Source organism: Ammospiza nelsoni, chromosome 1, assembly GCF_027579445.1.
Source record: "Ammospiza nelsoni isolate bAmmNel1 chromosome 1, bAmmNel1.pri, whole genome shotgun sequence".
NCBI classification, from domain to species: domain Eukaryota; kingdom Metazoa; phylum Chordata; class Aves; order Passeriformes; family Passerellidae; genus Ammospiza; species Ammospiza nelsoni.
Genome location: NC_080633.1, coordinates 5,204,222 through 5,222,520, shown reverse-complemented (window position 1 = coordinate 5,222,520; position 18,299 = coordinate 5,204,222). Strand labels below are relative to the sequence as shown.

At 43.2% G+C, this 18,299-nt stretch overlaps 1 protein-coding gene across 2 annotated transcripts in view; it reads right to left on the bottom strand.

Moving 5' to 3' along the window:
* Window positions 1-18,299, bottom strand: part of OXSR1 (oxidative stress responsive kinase 1) — an 87,262-nt gene that overhangs the window by 20,844 nt on the left and 48,119 nt on the right. For both annotated transcript variants that reach the window (XM_059478654.1, XM_059478661.1), the window contains 3 exons: window positions 12,842-12,897; window positions 3,671-3,780; window positions 198-299 (listed from right to left, as the gene is read on the bottom strand). In XM_059478654.1, coding sequence (XP_059334637.1) covers window positions 198-299; window positions 3,671-3,780; window positions 12,842-12,897 — 268 coding nt within the window. The remainder of the gene's footprint in view (window positions 1-197; window positions 300-3,670; window positions 3,781-12,841; window positions 12,898-18,299) is intronic.

Sequence of the window (18,299 nt, the reverse complement as noted above, 5' to 3'; positions counted from 1 at the left end):
GGTATTTTTAAAAGGTGACTCGATACATCCCAGAACATCATGATCCACAAGTGCAGGTTGAAAGGACAAATTCTTCTATGCAATGTGCTAAGTTGAGAGGACAAACTCTTCTGTGCAACATGCTAGCCAAATTCCTGGAAACATCCAGAGAACACACTGATCCCTTATCTTCCACAAATATCTGGAGATCTGCTCACCTTCATCGGAGGGTATTTATGGTAAGGAGCTGCTCCTGTGGCCAGTTCAATAGCAGTGATCCCAAAGCTCCAGATGTCTGCCTTGAAATCATATCCTCTGACCTGAAAAATATTAGAGGATGTTATCATGTGCCTCTTGCTGTCCTTTCACACACCCTTTCCCCACGAATTTGGAAAGACCAGCACTACAGAGATGGAAACAACACTTTCTCCCTTCTCTCCCCCAGCTCCTCACACCTTCCAGGAGGTGTTTTAGAAGTCACAGTCTGATGAAAATCATGGCTGTGCATGGTACAACCAGGACTGCTCTGCCATAAACTCCACTGCAGAACATAAAGGGGCATTGGGCTAACCCAGGCTCTGACTTCTACACAGCCACAGAGATTCATTACACAGTGCAATAAAACTCTCATAGTTAATAGATGGACTGCTACCCCTTGGGACACCTGCCTCACTACACTTTTAATCAACCTGACTGCAAATATGCTCCATCCTGCAACTTCACAACACACCAGCCCAGTAAAAGCCCCTCATTCCTGCCTGCAGACTAATGTTTCCCTCCACTAATTAACAGTAGCTTCTGCACTTGACATTAAACACAGGCTTGTTCAGGAAAATTTATAGCATTTACTTCCCCTCCTGCACAGGAAAAAATATTTCATATGCCAAAGCAGTTACTTCCTCATTATCATTAGGTAATATTTTGGCACTTGCTTTCTCCTCTGCAGGGGAGAGACATTATGTACTAACTTCAAGAGCAGCTCTGAAAATCAAAGCATTTTGGTTGCTTAGGATGGTTTGTGTTTCTTCTAACTACACTATGGAAAAATGAAAATTGGATCAGAGCAGAGCTAACAGGGTACTGTGCTCAGCTAACCTAACAGGCTTCAGAAAGACACTCCTTGTGATGCAGCCAAAAAGCAATCCCCAAGCTACCTTAAAGAGGATCTTGAATCTTGGCAAACTAACAAAAACTCCTCCTGTACTATTTGTCATATAATACTAGAGTTGGACTGAAACTTGCAATAGAGACAGGAATTTATATCTTGCACTGATTTCTTCCACTCTTCAAGCACAATTTTCATGAGCCCTAAAAGTCTGAAATGTTTCTTCAAGTGCCTCAGTTTATGGATGCCATGACTTTGAACAGATTTCTAGTCAGTTAAATAAACAAGCAGATATCTAGTAACATTTAAAAGAGCACAGGACAAGAAGAAATACACTGTAAGAGTGGTTTGTTTTGTCTTCTCACACCAGTTTTAGGTTTGGAGAATAACTTTTGGGCATTTCTTAGCTCCATCTTTCATTTATTCTTGCAGCACACCAATACACTGTACATCTCTCCATTTGCTGATAAGATTTTAACAGTTCAGTGCAAGGGTTTTTTTCATTATTTCACATAATCCTGCTTGCAAGTGAAAACTAAAAAACTCAAAACTGTCTGCAGTAGTTCATCTTGACATCTGTCCTATACATTGGTCACCACCCTGCAGACAGTTTATACCAACAACATTCATTTTTCTCATCAACTTCTTTTTTTGCCATAAATCCATCGAGTGACCATACATTAGAAGACAATGTTGAGCAATCACACATTAACATTCTGGAGGAATTTAAAGATGCTGAAGTAAACCAGATGGAATTGGTGGATAATATCTACATGTGAAAGGCTAACTTAGAGCAAGCCCTCTGTCCCTCTTCCCAGCTGGATGCAGTGGCTCAGAGTGACACCTGCTGGAAGGCAGCAAGATCATCTCATGGACACTGAATGATTTCACTCCAGCATCATCAGCATCCCATTAAAATACTGCTTTAATTTGATATTTGCAACTGGTTACATGTGCACAGCCCTGGTGCAGGTACTGCGCTCTGTAAAAAACTTACCTCCTCCTTTGGAAACACATTTGTGGGGAACCACCCCTCATATTGTCCCTGAAATCTTCATTTCCCATTTTTAGCTCCCTCTTTAAGGCATTTTTTCCTTTTGTCCTGAGGACTGCAGCTGCAAAGAGCCTGAGCAGCACCATTAGGTCCTGGCCAGGCTGCTGAGCTCTGGGCACGACACACAGGACAGAAAAGCAAGGGACAGCTCTGATCTACCTTCAAAACCACCAAATACTCTATTTTAATTTTTTTTAACTAAGAATTAAATTTTAAAAATCCAGAAAAATATGACAGTGAGGCAGCTCAGAATCAAGTTTGCAAAGACAGCCCTGACTTGGGAAATGTTGCTTTATCCTGCTCTCCTGTTAGTCCTGCACTCTGAGGAAGCTGCAGCAGTGCTGGGATGCACTGGCCCCTCAGTCCCACCATGGGGAGCCACTGAAAAGGCCAAACATTGAACAAGCCTTCATCAATAATATATTTAAGCTACTCCAAAATTATCTCTATTCCTTAGGGAGTTTTAGATATTGGAAAAAATGCACTTTAATGCACTTGTGTTTAGCTGCATTTGATTTTAGATACAGATATACATGGGAGTCTTACTCAAGATCCTCCCAAGCTTCAAAATATTTTTCTGGAAACAACAGCAAGGAGCAATGTACCAGGGTGGATTTACTTTAATAAAACAAATCCTTAAATATTAAAAAAAAAATTTGAAAGAAAAATGGAAACCCATTTATAGCCAGTTATATTTCTGCTTAGCACACCTGTCAGAAACCCAGACCTCTGTCAAACTGATTTTAAGGGCATGAGGGATAATTTTGAGAATGTTCATGGCAGTGAACATCAATGCCATCGACAGCGACTGCAAATGCCTTGGTAAGACTGTGGTACAATTTTCTCTGTGAATCTTGCTCAGAAATGGGCAGCAATTTTACATTAAACAAAGTTTCCAGGTGTCATTCACCAGAAGTCACACAGACAAAGCTTCTGTAGTTCAGTCTAGAAGCAGTGGAGGACAAAAAGTGGCATTTCTCCATGCAAGGGGAAGAAGTATTACATCTTTTATGAGATGCAGAGGAAGAAGGGAGAGAGGCAAGCATTCCTCAGCATTTAAAAAGAAGTTAAAAACCTGAATGAAGTCAAATGCAGGTTATTATACTGAATTAACTCCCCACTCTGACATATCACAACTAACTACCCCAAATGTTATGTTTGCAGATGAAGAGCACATTACTGAGCTGTGTATGGCATATTTACCATGTTTCTATTTTCTATATTTCTATTCTACCTCACATGCATGCAAAAGGGAGGGGCAGGTTTATCTTCTTCATGCAACAACTGAGCTGTCTCATCCTCACCTTGGGCAGGAGCCTGAAGAGAAGCAATGGGGCAAAAATCTACTGAACACTTTACATTCCCCAGTAAGAGTCTGGCTGCAATAGGCAAGTCAAAGAAAATCCTATGTTTAAGAAAACCCTTCAGGGGTTTCAAATTATCATCTTAGTTAGAAATAAACATAGTCATTGCTGATAACAGGGAATTCCAGGGGCAGATCAGCTCAGAGGACACTGGGAAAAACAATTCACCTGTTCCATAACTTCTGGTGCCATCCAGCAAGGTGTGCCCACAAAGGTTTTCCTGACTTTATTCCTGGTAATGTCACCACCAGTGGCCAGGAACGCACTAACACCAAAGTCTGAAAAGAAAACAAAAGCAGAATTTTTTAAGAACACATCCTGAGCAAACTGAAGGGCTGTCCCCTCTTTCCCCTCATATTCCCAGCCACCCATTAAGTACCAGACCATGCAGTCATGCATGAGGGGTTTCCTAATAAAGGAGGAATGATCAACAGTTAGCTCTGAGTGCTGGTACATGAACTGCCATTCAGCAGTTCACCATTCAATTCCTGGGGACAGCAGAGCTTTCAGCCCTGGCTGGCAAAGAGGAAAATTCCACTTTCCATCACAGCCCACTGGTCACATTAGAGCCTGCCCAGAGTGCCCCAGCAGCCCTGCTGCTGTACAAACCTGCCCTGCCAGCCAGAGCTGGATTTGCATTTGCATACACACAGAACTGCTCTGAGCCTCCAGCAGCATCCTGTAACATCCACAGCAATCAAGCTGGGTGAGAAAAAGTCCCCTGAAAGCATTTAACTGTTCTAACTGAGCTATCAGCCCTTTATTCTGGATGTTTTATTGCCAGAACATGTTTTATTTGATAATCCTCCATGGCTGAAATGCTCAGTGCTTTAACAGGACCTCAGACTGATGATACTGAATGTGCCACAGACCAGCCTGAGCATCCCAGGGAAACCTCACAGACACTGATTCACACCCTGCACAGCATCACCCCACCTGAAACACCTTTCACAAACCAGGATGCCCTTTGTGCTCACTGGTAATTGCATTTCTTGGAACAAATCACTCTTTTATGTGAAAACTATGCTGTATAACCTCATGTTTTATGTAATTAAGAATGGCATGGAAAATAGAATCTGTTACCAGCAGCAGCATACAGGGACAGAATAAAGTATGCTTGTTCAGAGAAGAGCATTACCAAAGATCTGGCAACCAAGTCATTCAAGAGAGGATGGCACTTTGTTTGGAGAAAAAATAAAAATAAAAAGCAAGTGACAGAGAAACTGTTAACACAGAACTGCTCCAAACCACACTATTTATGTATTGCTGAGTTACAGGCCTGCAATGGGCCTGTAACTCAATATATAACTCAATTCCCCATAACTTTATCCACACACACACTTTTTTTTTTTAAACACAGTACAAGCAATCAAAATCTCAGATGCCATTTTTGAGATTGGTGACAGACTTGGAGGGCAAACTCTGAAATTCCAGGGCTATTTAACATAAAGCCAGAATGTTATTGGCCACAACTGGTTTGAAAATTCTTGAAACTCTGCTGACAATGCAAAATGTAAAAGCCTTTGCCTCTGTGGCCAGAGAAGCAAGAGTTACTCCATGGTGTAAGGATGTTAAATTGGAGAATTAACTGCAACGTAAGATCCCTCCTTACGATGTTTAAATCATGGTATCCATATGAGGACTGTCCCAAGTTCCCTCTGCATCACACCAGCAGTGCAGTGAGTCACTTCTCATTAGAATTTCAATATTTGAGAAACACCTCTGAAATTATCACTCAGAAGATGCTGCAAGCTTCCAGCTCACTTCAGCAGAGACTTCCAGGAGAGGAACTCAGTGCCCACTGAAGTACCAGACATGGTAACTGCAAGGTGACATTAAATAAAGTTGCATAGAAATCACAGGGCTAAAATAAGCACTAACAAAAGCCTATCATTAGGATTCAGCTCTTGCAGATGTGCTGACCTGTTTTTTTTCTATTCCCAAAGGTATTTTGGCTTCCTGCTATGCTTGGAGTTTTAGCACTCCTAGATGGATCACTGTCTCCATCAGTACTGTAATTTGAATCTTCTGGAAACCCTTTTTGCAATAATGATTTTTGCTTTGAGATCTTCCATGTGAGCATTTACCATTTTTGCTTTTCTCAGAAACTGCAGGAGCTCCCTAAAAGATTCAGAGTAAAGCTGCCTTTCACTGCTCATTACAGGAAGTCTCCCAAGATCTATTGTTCTAAACACAAGAGCAATCAGAAGTTCTTTTAAATAAGATAATACTAACAGAAACTTGTCCAAGTGCCATCAGCATTTTATTGTGATGTGCTGGATTTGAACTTGCACATATTATCTTACCTCAAGTTTCCATGCAGTCATTTTGAGGGGAAAGGAAATGCCATTCAAAGCAAAAGCATTCCAGCAGTAAAAACACAAGTCCTTCACACAGAATTCACCACATCTCACATCAAACCCGGGTTTATAAATTCCAGATGGAAATCAGGCCCTTACATCTGCCATCTGAAGAAAGCTTAAATGGAATTAAAGTTTATTTCATTACATGGTTGATTTATTTAATGTTTTCCCAATTAATTTCCCTCATTTCCAGTGGGGTAAAACAGCCTGTGCTACTCCCCTGTAAGGAATGACTTTGGGACCATCTTCTCAAATGTCATCTTACTAACTTTATCCAAGCCCCAGCTATTCAGATAACAATGTGCCTGCCCTCAGGAAATATCTGGAAAGCAATAAAACACAACTCCAACCACAAGTTCAGGTTAAATTCCTTCTTCTGAGCAGTTGGAACCATCTGTGCCTCAGTCTCTCTGCCCCCAGAAAGGTTAAAGCAGAACTGGGTTATTGCAAATGAACTGAACTCCAGAAAATGGGGAAATCCATGAAATTGAGGATAGCTCTGAAGTGTGTACACATTTGTACTCTTCCTTGGCAGCTCGTGGTTTACATTGGCTCACTAGGGGGATAACTGGCAAGGACTGAATCACCAGAGACAGGGAGGAATTGGAAACGCTTGGGGCTGGCTTGCAATACCAGCAACCACCACTGCTGGGGATCCACCGACTGTCAGCTATCCCAAAGGAGCCCAAAAACTACAGACTTCCAGCATCTGACAGCAAACAACAGTCTCCAGGGTGTCTGGATGGTCTGGATGGAAGCGGCCAGATCTTTTTTTTTTTTTCTATTTTTCTGAAGCAAAGTAGAAAAGATTCATCTGTTGGAGCTGTTTCAGTCATTTAAACCAAAGATTGCTAAAAAAACAATACCCATAAAGATGTATATTTCCAGACTTGCATATCACAGCAAAACCAATCCAGGATGGGATTTCAATCCTGCTGATGCAGGCTCTACACAAAATATGGCCATTTTTGTCTCTTCCAGCAGAAATGTGCTGCAAACCACATATCCTACAGGACACTCTACAGTGGCATTGAAGTTGCAGAGTAGTGTTTGAAAAGCATGCCATGAGGCAACAATTCCTGACACTATGGTATCCAAATTGTCAAAACTTAAAAACTACTCTGGCCACTCTGGAAATGTAGAAATTGAAAAGGAAGAGCCAGTACAAACAACTCAGAACATAAGAGTGCTGTGGCAGGACCACATCACAACAGGCACCACTGCAGGAAGGTGTCTGAGGAAGACACATTTCTACCATATTCTAGGTTGTTTCATCCAAATCTAGATGGCAGCTGTTTAAAATAATCTCTCCTTCACCCTCTCATATTGTAACATTACCTAAATCCTAAAAAGCCCAAGCTACTACATGTAGCTACCTACAAGGTGCATAGAAGGGAAAGAAAGGAAGAATGTGCACCAAGAGCCAGGACTAAAACCTGCTGACACCAGAGGGGCTCCTACAGAGTTTGGTGTGCTTGAATCAGACCCTAAAGCAGTTTTCAACTTCAACAGGGGCAGAAAAACAGAATAATTCAATTTTGACTTCAAACTCACTTTGAGTTGTCTTTAAACAAAAAGCACTTCAGAAGACAGCACTAGATGTTATTTTCACTGGTCACTTTCCTTCTTGTTCAGTTGTTCACCATCAGAAAATATCTGTAGTTTTACTTAGTGCTTTCCTGCAAACCCTAAAGCTTTTAGAGCACTGAAGATGAATGAAGCTGGCAGCAAGAAGAGGAAGGCAGTGATAAATAGCAATTTTGTGCTGAGAACGCAGCAGGTGGTAGGACACCAGATAAAAGGAAGATTACTGGAGAACAAGAATCAAAGGCTTCTTTCCTTTTAAAGTCTAGATTGATGCACAGTGGTGTTGGATCTGTAAATGCACACTTGTCCTCATGCTTCACAAAGGAACTTCAGGATGACAAATCCCAGGCTGGGTGACGCCACCCAGTGCCCTCAGAGACGTTCACAAGTGGTTTCAACAATCAAACAGTGCAACATCTCTTCAGGAAACACAGATAGTACCAGTGACACAAAGAAAAAGTTATTTCACAACTCTGTGCTGCAGGAGAGGCCCTAGAAGTCTCTACCAATCATAGAGAAAAGTACTTTTGGCCCTGTTTTTGAAAGGCAGAAGAGGCTCCAAGGTGTTCATGATACAACACAAGCTCCTCGAGCGAACCCTTCAATCAACACTCCCCTCCCAAGTTAGATTTGTGCTTTGCCCCTTGTTCAGGCAATTTAATCTCCCAAAGTTAGAGTTTCCTAAGGGAAAGTGGGGAATGACACTGCCTGCATCATAGCTCTATGTTTATGTAGAGGGCTATTTTAGTGCCATGAATTAAGAGCAGTCAGGAACACAGCGAACCGGTGACAAGCTGGCATGGATTTGTGGAAAGTTACACAAATTCAGTTACACAAGTTTTGCCTGGCCTTAACTATCCCCGTTTTATAAATAGATAAAGAGAGAGGGGTTAGGCAATTTGCCCAGGATCAATTAGCAACTCCTGAACAACTTAGTGAAATCTCAATCTACTTCGACTGCTTGGCAACACGGCCTGCCCAGACCATGGCTGACACTGCAGGCACCTCTCGGGAGTGCGCGTTGAGAATTCCTGATTTTAAATCCTGAAGAGATTGTGTTATTGCCTCCAGAACCAAAAAATTCCACACATGGAGGGATGTGTGGCTCTCAGACAGACACTTGTATCATCACATTCAGTCTCAGAGGGGTGGGTGGCAGCATTATTTAATATCCCAGTGGATAAAATCAGGGGAAAACAAAGATATGGTCTGAATTCAGTCTCAGTAGGATGCCCACATCATGCCATGGCTGAAGCATGGCTCATACTGAGCAAGTCTCATGCATCCTGGGAGAGTTTCTCCTCAACCTCTCCCATCCCTTCCCAGTCTATCAAGAAGTTCACTTCATTTCACAGTAATTTATAGCTCCTGCATAATAAATAAACTGACAAATGCAAAGCCTTGCTTACTGTGAGAAGCCATCTCCTGGTTTATGCATCAATACTGATGCCAATGCAGTTTTATGTTGACAGAGTGTTTTTATCCGTGCACTTTTAGACTCCAGGGAGCTGATAAATGCCAGAGCAAAGAGGTTTTATGCTCTGATTAAAAGAAATGAAGTAATTGCCATGGAGAGGCTGGAACACAAAGGAACGTGGCTATCTCCATTTACATTGCAACCACTGTCAGCACAGCCCTGAACAATGGTATCTGGGAAAGAGTCCTGCTCTCTCCAGAAGGCAGATTAATCCAGTGTGAAGGAGAACACTTCAAACTGAGAAAGTGACACTGTGAATTGTAACAGGCACCAAAAACTTGGTGCCAAGCCACAAGCCCAAGTGCCCTTGGGGAAAAAAAAGAAATGTTAAGATAGAAGCAAACGGCCTCACTTTAGGTCTCACTGGTCAGCTGGATCTGTTAAAGGCAATTTTCTCCTTGGGTCAGTGGATGCACTTTTTGAAAGCCAAAGCAGAGACACAGTTAAAAATAGAGTCATGAGTAAAAATAAGACCTGGGGAGGAGTTTCAAGCTGGCAAATTTGTGCAAGCCATTAGAGGAATTTTTAGAATTCCCACTTCCAGCAGATGCCCCTGAGCTCACAGATCTCTCCATCTCTTTACCTGCAGCAACCTCAATTCACAGTGCTCCCACAGTGGCTTTCCCCATATGCACAAACACCAATTCAGGGTTACAAACAGAACCTGAGAAATGTCTGACACACCTTCATCAAGTTGCTTTTTCTGTTCAGCCTTAGCAGAATTTCACAGCCCAAAATTCACAAAAGAGGCTTTAATTTCCACTGGTTAGAACTGTGTAATAGTGCAGCAAAATTACTGCCATGAATTCCACACAGTGAAAGTTTCAAGCAGTTAAATTCACCAACACGTGGAGGTACAGTCCTGCAGTGAGGTTTCCACTCAATCTCAAATGCACCTTGGCTTTTTCCCCTCAAAGGATCTCCACATTGAGATGTACATTCCTCATTTCCATTTGAGAATTACATTTCATCAGGGACAAGGAACAGGAATTGTGTCAAGCAGGAGGAAATGCACAGGAACACAAGGTCAGAAAAGCCAAAGATTGAATAAGACCTTCTCAACAACTGTTCATAGGCAGTTTGGATAGAGGAGTGGCAGGAGGGAAGGAGTCATTATAAAAGAATGGAAGTCTTTCTTCCTTGCTACATGATTTAAATTTTTCATGTATACCAAACCAGCTCCTTGCAGGGAGGTGCCCCATTCACTCCAACCCTCAGGCTACATTCCACAGCTGATCAATCTTTTGTTTTTTATCTCGTGGTGTAACTTTCCAGAGAAACTTTAGAGTGTTTGTTTCATGGGAACGAAGTGATGTCATCCAGCCCATAATTGAAGCACTCAACAATCAACAGAATTATTCATAATATGCATTAATATTATTGTCAAAAAGCAAGTGCTTTGATCTTGCTGAAACAAATCTTATTTTATTAGGATTGGTTTGCTTCCAGCATTTTTTCCTCCTCAAAAAATTCTCCAGAAATTCTGCTACTTCATCCTGGGTCAGGAGGCAAGGAAGCTTAAGTGTCAGAAATTCCCACAGAAACGAAATCTCATGTTATGACCAGGTCAGGCTCTTCTCTATTATTCATTCATTTATTTTCATTTCTTTCAAGTCATCAGCTGCCTCCACAGAAACTGGAGTGCTTCCTGCCACTGCAGTGAACCCTCTGACCTTGGTTTAGTGGCCCTGCTGTGGCTGATGAAAGGTGGCAGGGTTGGTCCTTCTGCATGTTCAGAGAAAGAATTTGTAAAGAGGAACTTTGCAGATCTCTGAGTGCTGCTTTCACAGGATATGCAGAGAGATGAATTTCATCATTTAGGTGTTGCACATATAAACCACGAGCAGTTCAGTCTGGGGAACATGTACAATCACAGGCAAAACAAATCCTCTGAAATGCACAGAGCTAAGACCAGGCAACCTTAAATCTATTTATCAACTGAAAATTGCTCAGCAGAAAAAATACACAAATATCTATTGCTAGTGAGCCTTAATACAAAAAAGGCAAGCCCTGACAGCCTTGTGGAAGAGAAACACAAGCAGCTCTCTCTAGGCTGGCAGAAACATTCTGAGTTACAGCTTTTTGCAGCCTCTCCCAAAAGAGCATCAAAAGCTTGTGCAATTACAAATCCAACATGTTACATCTTGGTCCTATCATGGCAAAAAATGTAGGATTTCACTGCATAAAGTCTGCTCCTTTGAGCATTTTGGAAGCCACTCCCTACCTTCCATCAGCTGCCACATAACTGAATTATTTACACCTCATCAGAAATGTAACAGCAGGCATCAAGGAAACCAGGAGATTTAAAAAAGAACACAAAGACACTTCAGGTTTTTAAACAGAAATAGGTGTTATGTCCTGTAAAAGGGCTCATTGTCCTCTACAGAGAGGAGAGCTACCTAGAAAAAACTGCATTGCAACATGTTCTGCTTCCTGGTGGAAAATCTACACCTTTCATTCCAAGATGCAAAGCCAAGCATAGATATTGCAAAGGAATAAACAATGCTACAGGCACTTCTCCCCCACACAACTGTCACTGCCTTGTCCCTAAATTCCCACCACACTGGCCTGACCACTGCTGTGACTCTACCAACAGGACAGGGCACTAAAGAAGAGACCTCGTCAGACACAGACATGGCTCTTCCCAAATAAAGATGGGATTGAAAATGTTACACATATACAGGGATGTTTGCCAGGATGGCAGGAGGGGACAAAGCTCTGCTCCCCAGCTAGGTGGCACTACGACTGGAAAGGCACTACAAGATCCATGGGAAGAACACAGTACTGAGGAAAGGAGAACTGGAGAAAAATTGTACTCAGAATAGGAAAACAGCACCACGGGAAGAGAAGGAAAAACAAATATCACAGGTTCTAAATGTACTCTCCAAAAATCTTGGCTTACTTAATAGTCTGTAATAATAAGAATAATCAAAAACTCAGAATAGTTTGGGTTGGAAGGGACCTTTAATGGTCATCTTGTCCAGCCCCCTACCACGGGCAGGGACACCTCCAACCAGAAGCTCAGAGCCTCATTCAATTTTGAGTGTTTTCAGGGATGGGGCATAATTCTTGATTTCTGAAAAGAAGGATGAAGTCTGTAGGAACATGTATGAAACAAAATAAAACAGCAGGAGAGGATCAGGGGGCACAACACTCCACAAGTCCCCTTTTCCACATGGTCTATCCCCACCCAGGACTGTTTCCAGCACAGCTCTGCTGCTGCAGCTCATGTCAGCAGTGAGTGCAGCAGACATCTCCAGGCACATCTGCATGAGCTAAAGCAACTGTCTGAGCAGTTCTGCTTTGCATGACTGCTCCCAAGAGTTCCAGCTCAGCCCAGTTTGGGCTGGGCCAGTGCAGCCACTCAAACACCCTCTCTGCCATCCAGCTCAAGTGAAGCAGAGCAGGGAGCATCCACAGGAGCAGTTTGACCAGCTGATCTTTCCTTAAATGACTTTTACCATCAGATATGCCCATTTCCTCCTGATGGATGTGTCCGCCTTTCACCAGAGACCTGTGGAAAACCACTTCACAGGTCAATGATAAATCAGTGAGCTCTGGGCACTCCATTTCCAGGCCTACAAACCTGCTGATGTCAAAATCTGACTAGCTTATGCCAAGAACTTTATCTGATCTATTGATTCTGAGGACTTCACAATCAAGTGATTTATATCTGCTGATTGTCATTATTCCAAGTAATAGTATTTTAAGATAACAAGAGGTAATAAACTCTGGGTTGGCTTTTAGTTTTGGTTCGTGGTTTGTTTATTGCTGGATTTTTTGTTTGTTTTATGAACTGTGGGGCTTTTAGAAGCTAACATTTTTATGCAGGTTTCTCTCCTTGATCAGTAAACTATTTCCTTGGATATGCAGTTATGCCTAAAGTTTACTCAAAGCTACCAGGGAAGTTACCTGCAATTTGCACTGAGCCATCTTCTCCAAGAAGAATATTTCCTGCTTTCACATCCCTGCAGAAAGATAAAGGAACAATAAGTGGAAGTCATTAAATCTTTACTTCAACCAACAAAAATACATTAAAAGGTTATTATTTCTTATCCTTTGTTTGTTCTATTAGTATTTCTTGTCTCAAATCATGCAGCAATAAGGACTTAATTGTAACTTCAGTAGGCAGGCACTAAGTAGCATTCATATCATTTATATTTTAGGTACTACACACAGAGAAGAAAAATAAAAACTTTGCAGAAGGTACCCTTAAAAGTGCAAGGAAAGTGGTTTGTCCCAGGTTCTTAGAGTTAGCTAAAAAGGTGAAAAGTGAACCCAGCACTGGTCATGTACCCCTTTAGGGGGAGAGACTTCAAGAGCCAGTGAGTTGATCTGGTTCTCACCCAGCCCCACATCTCACTGCTCCCCAGCCCTGCAGAAGTTCTTGTGTTTCCTCAGGAAATCAGTTTAGCCCCATATACACTGGTGAAAATCCAGGGAGCAGAAAAATGTTGTTTGCTTCTGGCTTAATGAACTTGGCCAGTGAAAAAAAGTCTCCCTGTTATCTTTTTTTTTTTTTCTTTTAATGAACAACAACACAAGAACATCCAGCCTGTGCAATGAATGTTTTGTACTTTCCCCTTTCTAGCCAACAGCTCTGGTTTTCAGGTTAACAGCAACACTCCTCCATTCTTGAGGGGAACACTGCTTTCACTGCAAACACTTTGAAGTTTTCCAGTTTATTTTCACAGGCTGCTCCACATGCCAAGCCAAGAGAAGCACTTCACAGCTGACACCCCTGTTCATCAGCACAGGCTGCTAAGCTTGCAGTGCCCAGGAACCCACGTGGAACAGGAGTAAAAAGAGGAAAACAACCCCAAAACAAGCAGATTTTCCCTCCACTGCCTTTGGCAAATATTCCAAATCCTTTCACATACAGAAAGAAGTCCAAAGCTATTTTTTTCTCTTCTCCCTAGTGCATCATGAGAACAGAACTGGTGTGATGGCCTGGCCAAAGAGCCCCAGTCAGGCCCTGGAAATCTCCTCCTTCCTGGCTTTGCTGTTCTGAAGAGGAGGCTGGGCCACTGCCAGTTACAGGCCAGGATAATTTTAAACACATCCTCTCCAGCACTAGCATTTGTCAGACTCTTCCCAATATCCAGTCTAGGACAGTGGCATGGCAAGGCTTTTCCCCAGCACACAGCAGAAAAAACTGTCCATAAGACAGTCCCACTAAAGATGAACAGCAAACTGCAGCTGGCAGCACCTTCAGCCTTCAAACTGGTATTTCAAGTCATGCCAAATGTACACCTCTTGCTAGCGATGCCCATCCTGGAGCCTAACCCCAGTTTGAAGCACAGGTGTGAGAACAAGTACAGGAAAAATTCTTATTTGCTTTAGTAATGAAGATGTGTCACAACTTCAGAGTTTCATACAGCTCTGATAGCCTCAAGAAGCTGACTTTCCCTTCCAGAAGCATGATTTTTGTTTTCTTCTTGCAACCAGCACCTGGTAGCCATTGCAGAAAACACAGCATCACTGGATGCTGTTAAATACATGAAGGACCTGAAGGGATTAAATGCAGAATTAAGCAGGTGGCTACACTCCCCCCCTTAGCATCCATATTAAATCCAATATAATTGGTGCTGTTGAGCTAATTGCCACAAGAGATACAAACCTGACTGAGCCCTGCACTCCCACAAACTCATGGTCCATAAAAAGGAGCAATGGAAAAGCTCCCTGCCAATATTTAGGCAGAAGATGCCTTTGAGATCCAGCCCCAGGGGCACACAGAGAGCACAGCACCAAAGCCTGCTGTGTCCTAGGTGAGGAGCTGGCTCACAGGGTGTGAAATGTGCTTGGCACAGGCACCTCCAGGAATCCCCCTGCACAGCAGCACTAATTCAGAGGGAACACAGGGTGCTCAGGAAACTCTGCAATCCTACTGGAAATGTTTACCCACAGCTGATTCTCCTGTGACAGCCAGGATGCACAAGGCCCTGCCAGTTCCAGGTCATGGGGAAAGGAATAGGATGCATGAGGTTGCCTGTTGAAGTTATTAATTCTCTTACTGGAGTAAGAGTAATTTCCTTTTCCATCTGGACTCCAAGGCAGCCCAGGATGCTGGAGCATTTCCCCAAGCTGGGCCCTGCAGAATTGTGCAGCCTTTCCAAACTTCCCCTCTGGCAGAGCTGCACATGTGGCTCACCAAGCCCCCACAACACACCACACTCAGCATTAAGGAAGTGCCAGGGAAGATTTTGAGGAAAGCTAAGGATGATGTCTCAACTATCAGACACTTCACAATCCAAAACAACTCAGGCAGGTTTTACTGGTGTAGCATCAGCAGCCAGAAACCAGCAGGCATTCCCTATCACCAAACCATCCCACCACAGCAGAGAAGCTGGACAGGCTTGGAGCGCAAGAAGTAGCAAAACAAGCACTCAGATTGAATCCCATAGAAAAAATGAGCCCAAAGACTCCAGGCCCTTAACCCCCTCAAATCAAGAGGCCTGCTTTCTTTTTAACTTCAGCTTGGATTAATTAAAATTTACATATTTTCTCATTGGAAACAAAAGTCAGTAAACATGATGCCTAAAGCTGGTTCAAGAAATTAAAACAAGTCATCGCCACAATATGAAATCCAGGAGGCCAAAACAGCAAGTCAAACTACAGAATTACATCACCATTTCATGTGGCACCTCCTCACAGTGACCACCCTCTGCAAAGGCCATCACTCACCCCAGCCTGGCACACTCCACCCAAAACTGATGGGGCAGCAAGATGTCTGGGGAGTCACTGTTTCCACCGAGGAGTCACTGTTCCACAGAAGCAATTTCCAGCTTTCCCATCCCCACCCCAGGGTAACAGCACTGCAGCAGCACCAGGTGAACACTGAGCAGCCTTAACACTGGGTGAGCACTCACCCATTCCTTTAGCATACACTGCTGCAGCAGCAGCATCTTTGAAGCAGGTTCTCCTCTAAAATAATATTTAAAATTAAGTGCATTTGAAGGAAAGAGGCAGGGGAAAGATGATCAGTGCTTTCCTGTTTGTTTTCATCAGGAGATGCTTATAAACTTGTGAGCTGAATGGTGAGAAGTTTGTTACTCCAGGATACAGTTATTGCCAAGTGTAACAATCTGAAGGCACTTCCCATTAATGTGGTAATGGCCGTATCCTGGGCTGATACACCGGGAATAAATTGTGTGCCTCTGGCATAATTGCTACAGTGGAAACAGGAAGCAGCTTTAGCATAAACAATAATTATATCACATTTTAAATGAAGTTACAGAAGGCTAGAGAAAACTTTCTTGTCAATAGTTTAACAAATGCTACAATGCTCTGGACACTCCTGCTCAACAGCTTCATCTTCCTCTCTCCTAAAGCCTTCAAGAGCCTTTCCACAAAATAAGGATTATGTTTTTATTTACCTTGTACTTCACAACCAGAGTGGGAAGAGAGGCTTGGACTTGCTCCAGTGCAGAGCTGGATTCTCCACATCAGCCTTGAAAAGTTTCACAGGAGGGCAGAAACCCTTCTCCATCTGCATTCCAAACTGGTTTAGCTTCCCAGTTCGACCAGACAAGAGTTACATCACATTAATGCCTCCAGGATGGGGCTGGGCCCCAGGCATGAGGTGCTGTATGAACAACTCTCATCCCAACAACAAAATCACAGCCAAGCTCCAGCTACAGGACATTGGGAGCACAGGAAGGCAATGAGATGATGCTCCCCAGTTTTAAGTGATGTGTTCCCACACTCCCCTCAATTAATTTTTCAGTGGGGCACAGGGAAACTACATGAACTGTATCCTGAGCTTGTTCCCATTATAATGAGTCCTTAAAATCCTGCTAAGTGCTCAGATCCACCCTCATCTGTAGCCCTCAATCCTTGGCCTAACCCCATGGTGGTTGTTACAGCCACTGCAACCACAACAGAAGGGACCTGAGCAAAGAGTGTCACCCCAGGAGCTCTGCAGCCCAGCAGGGAGAAGAAAACTGTCCCAGGAGAGGGGAAACAGATAAGCCCTGTTTGCTCTGCCTCTGCTTCCACCCTGCTGGCATGTGCCTCTAGAGCACAAAGCACAGCCGTGACTCATTTGCCCATTAGATGCAATTTACATCAACTGCAACAATAAATTTTCATGGACTCCACTCTATAGTGCATAATTTGGCACGAGGAAGGAGTGCTTGGTCCTGCCAAGTTTCATTTAAAAAAAGAGAAGGTGAAAGATGGAACAATTACTATTTTCTTTTAATGGTAATGAATAACTCAAAATATTTATGCTGAATGCAACCAATTGCTGGAGTTGACATTGTTCTGAGTAATTTGTAAAATACTTCCAGGACAATATCTCTACATACAGTTAAACATGAGGCAATCTGTGACATTTTACATCAAATATTCCTCTCCCTTCAATAAGATGCTGTTACCTGTGTCACCTCTTCCCTTTGCCTTATAATCCAGGATATAAAAAGCTGGTGACAGGCAAGAGCTTTACATTTAGAGCTGCAAAATGTAAACTAGGCTTGCAGCAGTATTTTTATCCCCTCAAATGTCAGCACGTTCAGTGCAGCACAGGAGAAGGCATTCAAGGCAATTGTATTGGAAGTGCTGCACATGAGCATGTCCCTGCTCAGAAAAGTTGTGTGCACCAACATTTTCATGCCGCAGCATTGAACCTAAAGACTAGTCACCTAAAGTCCCAAACTCTTGGGTGAGGTGCAATTACTGCCTGTTACAGTGCTGTGCTGAACTGCAGAGCCAGACTGAAACATCTCCCAGAGCTTGAAGGTTTTCCAATGGCAGAGAGCTGGCAGAGCAGCTTCCATACTCCCTGCTGAGCCCAGCATAAGAGCAGGGAAGAGAGGGCCAAGTCCACAGCTTGCTCCATCCCTGCTCATCCACAGCCCTCTCAGCAGGTCCTCGTGGCCACTGGCAGCCAGGCCCAGCAGCAGCAGCCAGGCTGCCATAGATTCCAGCAGGGGACCAGCCCAGTGACATGCTTTATTGCCCAGGATCAGGCAGGCACAGCAACTGCAGCTTCCCTCTTCTCTGAGCTGCTCTGGCAGCTGCTGGGCTGTGCTAAAGGACCACGGCCTGCACACAGGAGTTGAGCCAGCAGCACAAGGCAACTCATAATTAACTCCTAAACTCACAACAGTGGAAGCAGTTTTGAAGCTACACCTTCATGGGAGCTACATAAGTGGGAATAATTAAAGGCTTTTGAATTATCATTTTAATGGCTGGAGAAAGTTAGATGAATAATCCAGTGTTACCAGGACCTATAAAACATTTTTTCCTTTTTTTTAAGCAGTCTGAAGCAAAGCTTTGAAAGGCAGAAGTGACTGACAGACTGTGGCTTTGCAAACAGAGCCATGTGAAGCCAAAGCCCACTGGAATGGACTGTCAGCTTCCATCACAG